General features: G+C 45.1%; 1 protein-coding gene across 1 annotated transcript; it reads left to right on the top strand.

Moving 5' to 3' along the window:
* The first annotated feature begins 1,804 nt into the window (after nucleotides 1–1,804).
* fblim1.S (filamin binding LIM protein 1 S homeolog) lies at nucleotides 1,805–14,948 on the top strand. The gene is given in 8 exon segments (NM_001114834.1): nucleotides 1,805–2,036; nucleotides 4,932–5,124; nucleotides 8,518–8,741; nucleotides 10,011–10,185; nucleotides 10,292–10,461; nucleotides 12,419–12,597; nucleotides 13,165–13,282; nucleotides 14,301–14,948. Coding segments are annotated over 7 exon segments (1,152 nt in total). The 5' UTR covers nucleotides 1,805–2,036; nucleotides 4,932–4,949; the 3' UTR covers nucleotides 14,412–14,948.
* The last annotated feature ends 692 nt before the right edge of the window (nucleotides 14,949–15,640 follow it).

Below are 15,640 nucleotides of genomic sequence, written 5' to 3'. Positions count from 1 at the left end.
TATAACAGGGGGACTGTATAGAGGAGAGACTGGGCAAAGTCTGAGAAAGAGAAATACTCACCCCCCATTCACTATAACAAATAAAAAACTGGACAAACCAATAGGAAATCACTTCAATGGCCTCATCACTCCATAAAGGATTTAAGAATTTTGGTTCTTAAGGGTAATTTTAAAACAGATAATGAACGAAAAGTGTGTGAATATTAATTAATGGAAACTTGGATTTCTGGCTAATTCTATGGACTAATAAAGGACTGAACCAGGTCACAAATAGTAACATGTCTGGATCTGGACTAATAGATCATATGGAATTCCTTTCATTCTACACTCACATAATTCAGCCCTAATTTATATTCACATTATCTTGTACCTTCTCTGCTTCTCTCTTACTGATCCCCTCGTAATTGACTTTACTCCTCACACACAGACTGATATTCCTTTATGTTGCTCATGTGACCTATGAGCTGAATGTTGTGTATATATATATATATATAGTGAATAAAGTACCCCCTCTTGTAAAATATAAGGATATTATAAGTTACCGAGGAGTTTCATGACATATAAAAGTACGAGGCCGAAGGCCGAGTGTTTTTATACAGGTCATGGAACTCCGAGGTAACTTCTAATATCCTCATATTTTGCAAACTGGGGGTACTTTATTTATTATAATACACAAGTTTCAGTGAGTCATGTGACAGAAATGACATCAGAACTCACCATTTATAACTGATGACATCAGAACTCACCGTTTATAAGGATATAATTTACAGGATATTCATGGCTTTTGTGTACTGATGTTCTGATGTCATTCCTGTCACATGACTCACTGAAACTTGTGTATTATAATAAATAAAGTACCCCCAGTTGTAAAATATAAGGATATTATAAGTTACCTCGGAGTTCCATGACCTGTATAAAAACACTCGGCCTTCGGCCTCGTACTTTTATATGGTCATGAAACTCCTCGGTAACTTATAATATCCTTATATTTACAAAAGGGGGTACTTTATTCACTATATATATATATATATATACCAGAGAACAGCACAGCTTCAATGTAATCAGCTTGAAAAAGGAACTAAAATGTTCTAAAAGCTTTTTATGATTCTATTAGTTATGGTTATATTAGTTATGATTATATAATATTATGATTATATTATATTATGATTATATTAGTTATGATTATATAATATTATGATTATTATAATATTATGATTATATTAGTTATGATTATATTATATTATGATTATATAATATTATGATTATATTAGTTATGATTATATTATATTATGATTATATAATATTATGATTATATTAGTTTATGATTATATAATATTATGATTATATTATATTATGATATTATATTATGATTATATTAGTTATGATTAAATAATATTATGATTATATTATATTATAATTATATTAGTTAGCCAATAAAGGGATCACCACTTTTGTTATTTTTTATTTCACAAGGGTTTCCCTGTAACATATTTACTAACACGTTACAGCAACTTTACCCACATTTTTTTATAATACCGGCCAGGTGACAACTCTATGTACAGAGAGTAAGGGGTTAAGCCGAGACATGTGACTGGACAAAGGGCCAATAGCAGCAGGCGGGTGAGGGGTCTCTAGGTGTAACTGAAGAATCAGCAGGTAACACTGTCTCACACTCCCACATTGCTGCACCTTTTATGGTAAGACAGGGCTGAGGGCGGGGCCCCAGGAGAGTGGGAGGGGCTGAGTGATGTCAGTATAGAGGCTCGGCCTCCCTCGCTGACCCCTTGCAGAAAGGCTGGGTCCCAGCAGCACAAAGCAGGACACTCTCCTATTGTTCTGGGAAGCGAGAGACAAGCGCAGACACACTCTCTAACACTCCCACACACCCAGCGCTAACACTCACTGGCTCACTCACTGGCACACTCACTGGCTCACTCACTGGCACCCCCCAAACACACTCACTGGCACCCCCCAAACACACCCACATCTCACCCCAAACACCCAGGATCACCCAGGACAGTCACCTCTGCAGCCAGGTAAGTGATTTCACCTCTTTCCCCCTAAACTAAATTCCCTGTATCTGAAGTGTCTGTGGGGTGGGAATGTGGGGGGTCATTTCCCTGTGACACTCAGATTTCCTTCCAGCAGATTGGGGGTCACTGGCAGCTCAGTGCAGACCCCACCACCCCCGGGTCACTTCAATTCTATAACAACTGGGACAGATAAGGGAACACTGGGAGGTGTCGTGGCTTCATTGATTCCGGTGCAGTCGCCCAGCAATGATTTAGTACCTGGGGAGGAAATGAGTTGCCCCTGGGGAGGGCAGGGGAGAGGGGCTTCTGGCAGCAGAACAGGATTCTTGGTTGAATTGCCAAACAGAAATCCCAATGTAGCCACTGAGGCTGCTGGGAAATAGGGGTTATAGACCCTACACTTCCAAACCAGGATCTTATAGAACCTTCACTGAGACACCAGTAACTCATAGAACATCGACTGTCCTGCTAGTACCTAATACTGTCCTGCTAGTACCTAATACTGTCCTGTTAGTACCTAATACTGTCCTGTTAGTACCTAATACTGTCCTGCTAGTACCTAATACTGTCCTGCTAGTACCTAATACTGTCCTGCTAGTACCTAATACTGTCCTGCTAGTACCTAATACTGTCCTGCTAGTACCTAATACTGTCCTGTTAGTACCTAATACTGTCCTGTTAGTACCTAATACTGTCCTGCTAGTACCTAATACTGTCCTGCTAGTACCTAATACTGTCCTGTTAGTACCTAATACTGTCCTGCTAGTACCTAATACTGTCCTGCTAGTACCTAATACTGTCCTGCTAGTACCTAATACTGTCCTGCTAGTATCTAATACTGTCCTGCTAGTATCTAATACTGTCCTGTTAGTACCTAATACTGTCCTGTTAGTACCTAATACTGTCCTGTTAGTACCTAATACAACCTCAGCTGTCACACTGGAGTCATACAGAACCATAGAGAAAATACATTCCTGCACTAGTAGCACCTGAGAGCCTATTAAACCCAGCGACATTAACTTTCCTACAGAACCATCCACCAGTACCTTATACTTCTGTGGGTTCTGGGGTATTATACATGGAATTGGTCCTGTATTTATCCTGCTGTGTGTTCTGGGGTATTATACATGGAATTGGCCCTGTATTTATCTGCTGTGGGTTCTGGGGTATTATACATGGAATTGGGCCTGTATTTATCTGCTGTGGGTTCTGGGTATTATACATGGAATTGGTCCTGTATTTATCTGCTGTGTGTTCTGGGGTATTATACATGGAATTGGCACTGTATTTATCTGCTGTGTGTTCTGGGGTATTATACATGGAATTGGCCCTGTATTTATCTGCTGTGTGTTCTGGGGTATTATACATGGAATTGGCCCTGTATTTATCTGCTGTGTGTTCTGGGGTATTATACATGGAATTGGTCCTGTATTTATCTGCTGTGGGTTCTGGGGTATTATACATGGAATTGGCCCTGTATTTATCTGCTGTGTGTTCTGGGGTATTATACATGGAATTGGTCCTGTATTTATCTGCTGTGGGTTCTGGGGTATTATACATGGAATTGGCCCTGTGTGAAAGACTCTATGTAAGCTGCCCAGTGGTTAACTGAGGATTCTGGGATTAGTAGCTCAACAGTAGAAGGACTTTGCTAAACTGCTGTAGGTCACTTTATCCCTTAATTGAGATCATAAAACCCAGAATCCTGTGAGTTCTTACACCCATTTAGCTACAAAGCAACATCTTTAATTGCCCTTTTGGAATTCCAGGGGTAGATAAAGTGTTTGGACACAACTCCATTATATCTGATCCCATTAGGGTTATTATTGGGCAATGTGTGTGACAGCTCCGCTGGGCTACTCTGGGCCGGGATCCTGTGCCATCTTGTGTTTACAGGCAAAGTGCAGCTGTTGGCTAAACAGTAAGAAGTAAGGGGGTGGCGTGTGCAACACACGTACAGCAAACACACAAGCCGACACACCCAGCACCGCTCCCGGCACAAAGGCCCAGAATAATCCACAGATGCAGCTCTGGGGCACAAAGCTCAGGGCGGAACCTGAATGTGTGGCCTGGGAAAGGTTTAGATTAAAGGGGAAGTATCTGTTACAGATAAGGGAAGTAACTGTATATATGGGTATGCCCTGCTACTACACTGAAGCCCATGTGAGTGTGAGTGAGTGTGAGTGAGTGAGTGTGAGTGAATGATCATATATGAGTGGGAGTGATGAGAAATACCTTTATGGGAAGTCTGTTGCTTAATCAGCTTGGGGTTTTCTGAGAACAAAGTGAATCACTGAAGGATTCAGCCCGGGATCAGCAGGAAGAGCAGAGGGAATGTGCAACTAAGGTGCGGTTAGGGACCTCGGCCAATACTCTCCAGGGTGCAGGGTGTTTCACCAGATCCCAAAAACCTGAAAGTATTTCTTTTATCACTGGTGTTTTCCAGGCGCTCCCCTGTTCTTGCGGATCAGTATCTGTTTGGAATCCAGACTGGAGCGCAGCCACTCAAATACTAAAGACCAATTGCAAATATCACAAAGTTTGCACCATCTGATATGTCTTATATATATATATATATATAGTTACTTTAACCCCTGGGATCTTCCCCACATTTAATTGCTGCTGCCAGTTTGTTAGGGGTATTGTAACATAGTAGGAGGGCTAAGGGAGTCAATAAGGAAAGTTGTGGCCATGGAGTCAGAAACATTACCTACTGGTCAAGCTGGTGCTGGAATATAACCAAACATTCACTTTCTCATGCTCTGTGAGGCCAATGATACAGTAAATAAGATCTGATCTGTAATCAATAGGCCAGTAGGCGGGGCTTGTTTGGGAAAGCAGATCCACTGGCCATTATAGGATTGTGAGCTTCTCTAACACCTTTGTGTTCCCTGGCAGGGGATGTCGGGAAAACGGATGGTCTCCTCAGTGCAGATCACTCTGGTGCCCCCATGGAGACCCGAAACTTCACAACGGAAGGACCCCCCCACCCAGAATGATACCCCCAGACTGGCTGCTCTGCTGCCCCCAACATCACCCCCTGGCACAGAGGAATTGCCCTGGACTGACCACAAACATGGACTGAATGGAAGTAAATCAGCAGTGGTAACATTATATATATATATATATATATATATATATATATATATATATATATATATATATATATATATATATATATATATATATATATATATATATGTGTGTGTGTGTGTGTGTATAGCAGTGCTTGCGTACTCGGCACTGTACAACAGAACAAGAGTCACTGCAATAATCAATGTATAATATACAGGGGTATCTCTGACCCTCTTTCTTGTTTAACAGGAACTTCTTGGGTGAAACAATTTACCCCCAGGCTACAAGCCGTTACTTAGCAGTGCCATGGCATGGAATGGGTTAAACAGCAACACTTTCTATAGAGTAGGGTGTAGTGGTGCCTGCAGGGAGTTGTGTTGCCTGCAGGGAGTTGTGTTGCCTGCAGGGAGTTGTGTTGCCTGCAGGGAGTTGTGTTACCTGCAGGGAGTTGTGTTACCTGCCTCTCTTCATTCCATTGTTCATCCTAATGGGAGGAGGGATTGACCCCCTGGGCAGGAATTGGGCCCCTCCAGGCCTGGGATACATGGGAAGGAATTCCCGGTGGGAGAGAAGTTTGGGGAGAGGTGAGTTATTATCTGTACCAGGGAAGGACTGGGGAATCATTACTGTATTTACTGTACATGGGGCCCCTCTAACAACACAAATAAATCTGCTGCTTTGCTGAACTACACTGACAGCATCTCCTTGTCTTGTCTCTATGTGATCAGACAAGTGTATGTGCTGCTAGGGGCTCCACATGTTTATAAAGTCACACGGGCAACATGTTTCCCACGCATGTTACATACTGGGGGGGGAGTTGGAAGAATGTGACCCTGGGCTCCTTCACTCACACAAGTCATTACTGGGAGCAGCTGAACAGTCTCATTCCAACAGGCTGTCTCTAACATTGGGGCCCAGGGCAAAAGTCTCCATCTTTCATTAATTTTTTCATCTTAATCCATTGTTTTATTTTACTTTAGTGTAACCATCTTGTCCTGCTGTCTCCATCTTGCCCTACTGTCGCCATCTTGTCCTACTGTCTCCATCTTGCCCTACTCTCTCCATCTTGTCCTACTGTCTCCATCTTGCCCTACTGTCTCCATCTTGTCCTACTGTCTTCATCTTGTCCTACTGTCTCCCTCTTGCCCTACTGTCGCCATCTTGTCCTACTGTCTCCATCTTGCTCTACTGTCTCCATCTTGCCCTACTGTCTCCATCTTGCCCTACTGTCTTCATCTTATCCTACTGTCTCCATCTTGCCCTACTGTCTCCATCTTGTCCTAGTCTGTCCTCAATCTGTCTCTCACTGTCTCCATCTTGTCCCTACTGTCTCTCTTGTCCTACTGTCTTGTCCTATGTCTTCTTGCCTACTGTCCCATTCTTGTCTACTGTCTCCATCTGTGTCTCCATCTTGTCCTACTGTCTCCACTGTCTCAATCTTACCTACTGTCCTCCATCTTGTCCTACTGTCTCCATCTTGTCTACCTCCATCTTGCCCTACTGTCTCCATCTTGTCCTACTGTCCTCCCTCTTGCCCTACTGTCCCATCTTGTCCTATCTGTCTCCATCTTGCCTACTGTCTCCATCTTGTCTACTGTCTCCATCTTGTCCTACTGTCTCCATCTTGTCCTACTGTCTCATCTTGTCCTACTGTCTCCCCTTGTCCTCCATCTTGTCTACTGTCTCCATCTTGTCCTACTGTCTCCATCTTGTCCTGTCTCCATCTTGTCCTACTGTCTCATCCTTTCCTATACTCTTTCCATCTTACCCTACTGTCTCCATCTTGTCCTACTGTCTCCATCTTGTCCTACTGTCTCATCTTGTCCTACTGTCTCCATCTTGTCCTACTGTCTCCTCTATCTTGCCTACTGTCGCCATCTTTTGTCCCTATGTCTCCATATCTTGCCCTACTGTCTCCATTTGTCCTATGTCTCATCTTGTCCTCTTGTCTCTCACTGTCTCCATCTTGTCCTACTGTCTCCCTCTCTGTCCTACTGTCTCCATCTTGTTCCTAGTGTCTCCATCTTGTCCTACTGTCTCCATCTTGTCCTACTGTCTCCATCTTGCCCTCTGTCTCCATCTTGTCCTACTGTCTCCCTCTTGCCCTATGTCTTCTTGTCCTACTGTCCATCTCTGCTATCTGTCTCCATCTTGTCTACCTGTCTCCATCTTGTCCTACTGTCTCCATCTTGTCCTATCTGTCCTCATCTTGTCCTACTGTCTCCTCTTGCCTACTGTCTCATCACTCTTGCCCTACCTACTGTCTCCATCTACTGTCTCCATCTATCTGTCTCCCTCTTGTCCTACTGTCTCCATCTTGCCTACTGTCATACTGTCTCCATCTTGCCCTCCTACTGTCTCCCTCTTGCCCTACTGTCGCCATCCCCTGTCTCCATCTTGCCCTACTGTCTCCATCTTGTCTACTGTCTCCATCTTGTCTACTGTCTCCATCTTGTCCTATCTTGTCCTACTGTCTCCATCTTGCCTACTGTCTCCATCTTGTCTACTGTGCCCTACTGTCTCTGTCCTACTGTCTCATCTTGCCCTACTGTCTCCATCTTGTCCTACTGTCTCCATCTTGTCCTACTGTCCTCTGTCACTTGTCCTACTGTCCCTCCATCTTGTCCTACTGTCTCCATCTTGCCTACTGTATCCCCTTGCCCTACTGTCTCCATCTTGTCCTACTGTCTCCATCTTGTCCTACTGTCTCCATCTTGCCCTACTGTCTCCATCTTGCCCTACTGTATTAACCAGCATTTTGAAACAGCTTTGCAATGCAGTTAGTATCTCTGAGATCGCCGACCCCTGCACAGATACTGTATGTCTCCCTGGCTTGGAATTTTACCCGGAATAATTATGTTGGTGGTTACTTAGGATTCCAGTAACTGTCTGTTGAGATTAGATGGGAAATATGTGAAAGAATTTATCCGTGAGAGACCGGAGCCTCCCCCCCTCACTTCTCCTCCTCTGCCATCCAGTTATTCTGATCAGGCTGCAGATAGGGGCAGGGACAGTGTAAACGAAATCTGCTGAGGAATTCCTGACATTCCTGCCACACATATCAGACATCTGAGGCCTGGGGTTAGGGCCCCGCTGGGGACACAATGGCTGACAATAGAGTCCAGGAAGCAGGAGGGCTGCAAAGAATGTCTTCTTTATTGTCCCTCTATAAACCCTGCAGCTCTTTATAAGGAGCCAATAAACAGAGAATGTGAGCTAAGCTATATGGCAACCCTCACCCATATATCTCTATATATATATATATATATATATACACAAAACATAAAGTACAGTATGAGGGTATAGCTTATTGTGTGCCCAGAACATTCCTTCTCTGTATATTTGTATTTATACATATGGGAGGAGGGAGGTGCCATATTGATTCCAATGTACCTTTATTTCTTCCCAGTTTCTTCAGAGATTCCGGCTTTCCCGTGTTCCTTCCTGGATGACATTCCCAGTGAGGACGACTGTCTCAGCCCAGATCTTCAGCCCCCCTCACCCCCACCCCCACCCCCAGTATTTCTGAAGAGCCCAAGAAAACGTCACCCAGATCCGACCCCACCTTATGTCAGAGACTCGCTCAGTCTAGAGCTGCAGAAACTGGAGCTGGTCCGTCCCAATGAGCCACAGGTAAGTGAGAATCATAGTGACCCAAATACACGGAGTCTAGTGATGGATTTATTGTACATCTGCTTTATCTCTCCTGCTCTTTAAATCTAACACCGGCACCTCCAGACAGAGAGTTGTAAATGGGAATATCAGGCAAAGGGTAACTGAACTCAAGTCTGCCATCAGAAATCCACTTTTTATTTCCATAGGGAGCTGCCATAGTGTCTATAACAAGAAGGTCCATAGACTTTAATGGAGAACAGTGGCCTCTAGTGGCTGAGTGTGGTACAACGTTCCTTCCACCATTCACTGTAGGGCAAATAAATAAAAGAAGTGAGAGGTGGTGTAAAGGTGACCCCTTTATTGGTTAATTAAGATGATCAAAGCTCAAGCTTTCTGCACATTCTAATTTCTTTTTCAAGCTGAATATAATGATGTTGTCTGATATAAATATCACAGCATTCAGGGGGTTAACAGATACACATAAGTCATATACAGGGGGACATACAAGGGATAAGCTACAAGATAATGGGGATCAAAGTATCTGAATATAAATTTGGGCTAAATGAACGGAGTGTGAAATAAAAGCAATTAGTCCCGTGTTTATAATTAGCCAGAAATCCAAGGACCACGTTGAGTCCCTTCTCCAGAGTTGAACGTTTTCATTCATCCGTTTTCCCAAACTTTCCGTTTCTGTTTCAAAATTCCCCTTAGGAACCAAGAGAGCAGCAGCAGCTCATTGATACTTGGGGGGGGAGTAGAATCATCCGATTAAAGGGGAAGTTGACTTGTCAATGTTTAGTTGCAGCTGGATAGGGAAAGCTGCTCTTGGCCGGGCACAGAGTGGGTTGTGCAGTGACACCGATTATTTAGGAAGAATGTGGGGTAAGAGGGTGACAGTGGGGCAAAATTGGGGCAATAGTGACAGCAGGACCACCATCAGAAATCACAGGGCCCCATACGACAACATTTCCTGGGCCCCCTGGGCTGCGCCCACCACAAGCCCCGCCTACAGGCCCTCCCTCCCCACCCCACAGGTCCACCCCCCACCACACAGTAAAAAAACCACAAAAAATATGGTGGCCAGGGCCCCTTAAACGTCCATGCCTTCCTGAAGTCAGCAGCTCTCAGAAAGATTGGGGGCCCGGCTAATGAAGTAAGTGTGGCGTGGCAGGGTCCCCCTTACCCTCGGGCCCCCTACAACTCTCCCCCCTGTCCCCCCCTGATGGCTGCCCTGAGTGACAGTAGATGACTTTCTTTTCATTCTCACAATAATCTTTTTGTTCTTAGAAACCCAGTTCTGTGCCGTCAGTGCAGCCCCCCATCCTACAGAGCAACACGCCGGTGCCCACCCACCCACACAGGAGAGACAATCCGGCACCCAACAAACAGAACCTGAATGGGTTCCCTGCAAAGCAAGAGGCTGGAAGCACAGGGACCTCCCATCCTGCACCCCTGACAAGTGGTGAGGCTGTGCGGCACAAAGGGTGGGGCAGGAAGGGTCATGTGATGTAACCGTGACTAGCGGGGGATCATGGGAGTTGTAGTAACAGCTGAACATTTTCCTTTAGATATCTGTGCCTTCTGCCACAAAGCAATTCCCTCCAGCAGTGCCGTCATTGAAGCAATGAAGAAACAATATCACGCCAACTGCTTCACCTGCAGAAAGTGCTCCCGTCTGCTGGCCGGACAGCTGTACTACCAGACAGATGGACAGCCCCTCTGCGAGCACTGCTACAAGGTAAACACCTACCAATGTGATTATACAGGGAATGTCCCCACTCATACTGTAAGTACTGCTCTCTCCCCGGTGCTGCTCTCCTCCCCGGTGCTGCTCTCTTTCCGGTGCTGCTCTCCTCCCCGGTGCTGCTCTCTCCCCAGTACTACTCTCCTCCCCGGTGCTGCTCTCTTTCAGGTGCTGCTCTCCTCCCCGGTGCTGCTCTCTCCCCAGTACTACTCTCCTCCCCGGTGCTGCTCTCTTTCCGGTGCTGCTCTCTTTCCGGTGCTGCTCTCCTCCCCGGTGCTGCTCTCCTCCCCGGTGCTGCTCTCCTCCCCAGGATCATTGCTGTATGTACCTTGCCCAAACCAATCTTCTCTGCCTAAATCATCCCCCAAACACCCCTGATAAACATGTAACAGTCCCAATATTCCCCCCAAAAAGCATATTGTAGGGGCGTCAATATAATGATGCGAGGTGAAAGTGCAATTATTTTATTGGCAGGAGAACAGCAAACGCGCATCTCTGCAGGCCCCACAGATTCCAGTGATCCGCATGTAAATGTACCCCCCAATTTTATTTGTCTCCCGGGGCTGAAATCCAAAGAAGTGAGAGACAACCAAACTCCAGAGTAACAGGATATTAAATAACGTCATCTTTCCACTCACTGCCTGTGGGGCTGTTCTACTCACTCACATTCATGGGAACATGTTTAAAGGGGCAATTCACCTTTAAGTAACTTTAACCCTTTCCTAGCAAATCTACTGTTTGCACAGGGAACCTAAATGTTGGTGCTCATGCAAATGTGAGACCCATCCGGTGGTGTCAGTGGGAGAGACTGAATAAATATATAGAGCTCCTCCATGGGCACTTACTACAGTGACTTCTAATATCCTTATCATTTACAGTAGGGGGTACATTATCCCTTATAATACATGAGTGATACTCAGAGTTCCCTGTATAACTCAGCCTGCAGCCTTGTGCCTTTATATGGCCACAGAACAACCCCTCAGTGACTTCTAATATCCTTATCATTTACAGTAGGGGCTACATTATCCCTTATAATACATGAGTGATACTCAGAGTTCCCTGTATAACTCAGCCTGCAGCCTTGTGTCTTTATATGGTCACAGAACAATCCCTCAGTGACTTCTAATATCCCTATCATTTACAGTATGGGGTACATTATCCCTTATAATACATGAGTGATACTCAGAGTTCCCTGTATAACTCAGCCTGTAGCCTTGTGCCTTTTATATGGTCACAGAACAACCCCTCAGTGACTTCTAATATCCTTATCATTTACAGTAGGGGGTACATTATCCCTTATAATACATGAGTGATACTCAGAGTTCCGTGTATAACTCAGCCTGCAGCCTTGTGTCTTTATATGGTCACAGAACAACCCCTCAGTGACTTCTAATATCCTTATCATTTACAGTAGGGGGTACATTATCCTTATAATACATGAGTGATACTCAGAGTTCCCTGTATAACTCAGCCTGCAGCCTTGTGTCTTTATATGGTCACAGAACAACCCCTCAGTGACTTCTAATATCCTTATCATTTACAGTAGGGGGTACATTATCCCTTATAATACATGAATGATACTCAGAGTTCCCTGTATAACTCAGCCTGCAGCCTTGTGCCTTTATATGGTCACAGAACAACCCCTCAGTGACTTCCAATATCCTTTTAAGAGATTTAAAGGGGAGCTACACCCAATTTAAAAATAAGGTTTATTGTTCAGTTATTAAAGGAATAAAGGGAAAGGCTTAACATGCACTTAACATTCATTTCTTATATATTTGTATTTTCATACTTGAGTAGAAATTAATATATTGTTTTTCTGGTTAATTTATTTAATTGCTTCAGTCTCCGTGTGCAGACAATTGCAATATGGCAGCCCCCTCCTTTCCCATTATCATTTATGAAGGAAGCCTGTAGGTCTGATGTTTTACTATTTTTGTATATTTTTTAGGCAACATTAGACAAATGTGCCAAGTGTCAGCTCCTAATCACACAGCATATAGTTCGTGCCATGGGGAGCGGGTATCACCCCGAATGCTTCACCTGTGTGGTGTGTCAGAGACGAATCGCTGACGAGAGTTTTGCTGTGGATGAATTCAATGACGTGTTCTGTGCGGAGGATTATTACAGGTACCAGGGAATGATTGGGTTAATAAAAGCAAAGAATCTCTCCAAACATCTCCCTTCTCAATCATTTCTTTCAATATAATTCACTGGGACAGAATGTTCTGTTATACAGATAGCTAGAGTCTCAGCCATAAAGCAGGACAGGACTGCTGCTTACAATGGGGATCAGATAGGATCTGTGCAGCCACTGGGACAGAATGTTCTGTTATACAGATAGCTAGAATCTCAGCTGCCATAAAGCAGGACAGGACTGCTGCTTACAATGGGGATCAGATAGGATCTGTGCAGCCACTGGGACAGAATGTTCTGTTATACAGATAGCTAGAATCTCAGCTGCCATAAAGCAGGACAGGACTGCCGTACTGCAGACAAAGGGAGGAGATCACACTTTCTAGTGCAACCATAAAACTCCCAACCTCATACAAACTATTTCCAGACCTCCATGAGGCTGTACTGCTTCTAAATCTGCTCCATTAATTGTTCTTAATCTCTGTGTAGCACAATATCAGCCATACTGGGGTATTGTGTTTTTTTTTACTTCATTTCAGTCTTTATACCTTTTTACTTTAGGAAATTTGCCCCAATCTGCAGCGCCTGCAACGACCCCATCATCCCAAAAGACGGGAACGACTCCTATAAAATAGAGTGTCTTGGTCACAACTACCACGAGAACTGTTACCGCTGTGAGGTAAGAGGCAAATATGGGGTCAAAAATCCTCCACCCCATGGGGTTAATCAGGCAAGTTGTGCAGTCACCCCCATATTTACTATCCAGAATAACTAAATTGGTCATGTGATGCCCTCCCGCACTGTATAGGCTAATACAGGAGCAGGAAGTACAGAGAATCAGAGCTCTGTACCTGGGTAAGTACTGGGGGAGATTCACTTACCCAGGGGGAGGTTCCTGTCTGACCATGGGAAAGAGAACAGCCCAGGAGCAGGAAGTACAGAGAATCAGAGCTCTGTACCTGGGTAAGTACTGGGGGAGATTGGATTCACTTACCCAGGGGGAGGTTCCTGTCTGACCATGGGAAAGAGAACAGCCCAGGAAGTACAGAGAATCAGAGCTCTGTACCTGGGTAAGTACTGGGGGAGATTGGATTCACTTACCCAGGGGGAGGTTCCTGTCTGACCATGGGAAAGAGAACAGCCCAGGAGCAGGAAGTACAGAGAATCAGAGCTCTGTACCTGGGTAAGTACTGGGGGAGATTGGATTCACTTACCCAGGGGGAGGTTCCTGTCTGACCATGGGAAAGAGAGCAGCCCAGGAGCAAGAAGTACAGAAAATCAGAGCTCTGTACCTGGGTAAGTACTGGGGGAGATTGGATTCACTTACCCAGGGGGAGGTTCCTGTCTGACCATGGGAAAGAGAACAGCCCAGGAAGTACAGAGAATCAGAGCTCTGTACCTGGGTAAGTACTGGGGGAGATTGGATTCACTTACCCAGGGGGAGGTTCCTGTCTGACCATGGGAAAGAGAACAGCCCAGGAGCAGGAAGTACAGAGAATCAGAGCTCTATACCTGGGTAAGTACTGGGGGAGATTGGATTCACTTACCCAGGGGGAGGTTCCTGTCTGACCATGGGAAAGAGAACAGCCCAGGAGCAGGAGGATAGGTGCCAAGTGAATAGAAGGCAGAATGTACAGAGATATAAAATGTAACGGTATTTAGTAGACATGTTCCATTTTGGGTTGTTCTCTTGGCAGAGATGTGACGTTGTCCTGTCCTTGGAGGCCACAGAGACTGGATGTTTCCCAATGAAAGGGCATTTGCTGTGCAAGTCGTGTCACTTATCCTGGAAGGAGGAGCTTTCTTAACGGACTTGTCATGTGATGTCACAGTGCAGGGGGGCCCCACTTGGCTCCATCTAGACTATTTTAGCTGAATCTTTGTTCCTTTGCACATGAGACAACTCATCACTCGGATTGTTCCGGCCAACCTGGAAATTGGACTGTGTGGAATGAGAACAAATGAATGGGGTCCGGATAGGGCCCCCCAAACCCAAGAAACACATAATGGAAAAAGAATTCCCATGATGCTCAGCAGCTGCAGCCACAGGCCTATGTGATTCCCCACTGTGAATGAACTGTCAGACCCCATGCAGTGAGCCATGCAAGGGTTAATAAGGAACAATCAATAGAGGTGAATCCTGATGAAATACATAATAAACCTGGGGCCCTCCAGCTGTGTGCACAGTCCCAGTTGCAGATCAAGCACAGCCGGCCGGGGGACCCACAGGTTGGACTCACCTTTCCAGACTGATGTGAGACATTCTTGTGATTCCTGTGCCAAAATGCAAATACACTCCAGTGATTGGACCGAGCGACTGTTATAATAAATTCGCCTTATTGGGGCCCAGTATTCCTTCCTACGCACAACAGGGTTTGGGGCTGAACACAAAGTGGGTTCTGGGCCCTCACCCCAATTTATACATTCAGCACATGGAGGTTTCTATTTCTTCTATTTGCTACACTTAATAGGCCAGTTCTTTGTAGGCTTGTGGCAGATGGTTGGGGGGCAGGGCTAACAGATACAGGTGGGGTACCCCACGGACAGAGAAACATACATAGGGGGGACCTCTCACTGGTACCCAATATCATAAGCTCGGGAACAGGGACATTCAATGGAGCTTTCTGCTCCCAGGGAGACAGAGCAACCAATCAGATCTTTGCTTTCCTCTTCTACTTCTTCGTACGACCTTAATTACTACTAATAACCCTGCGGCAGGAACCATAGAGACGGCACAAAGGTGCCTGGATCAGTATGAGACTGAGGAGCCCAGAACTATAAGGACACAATGCAAACCCTGTGCTGCTCTCCTCCCATTACCTGCCCCACTGAACCCTCCTCATACCTACCCACCAGCTTTACAGTGTATTACAGTACCTGCCCCCTCCCCCCATTTGTTCTATTAATATATTGTCCTGCTGTGCAGTGCCGAGTACATAAGTAGAGCTATATACACACACATATATATATATACAGTCAGATAGAGGGGACCATTGTTTGCAGGAAACATTGTAATTGTAATGTCTATTGCCCTTTT

Source organism: Xenopus laevis, chromosome 7S (assembly GCF_017654675.1).
Source record: "Xenopus laevis strain J_2021 chromosome 7S, Xenopus_laevis_v10.1, whole genome shotgun sequence".
Taxonomy (NCBI): domain Eukaryota; kingdom Metazoa; phylum Chordata; class Amphibia; order Anura; family Pipidae; genus Xenopus; species Xenopus laevis.
Note: the sequence above shows the minus strand (reverse complement) of the source record. Positions and strands in the feature narration are given on the sequence as shown.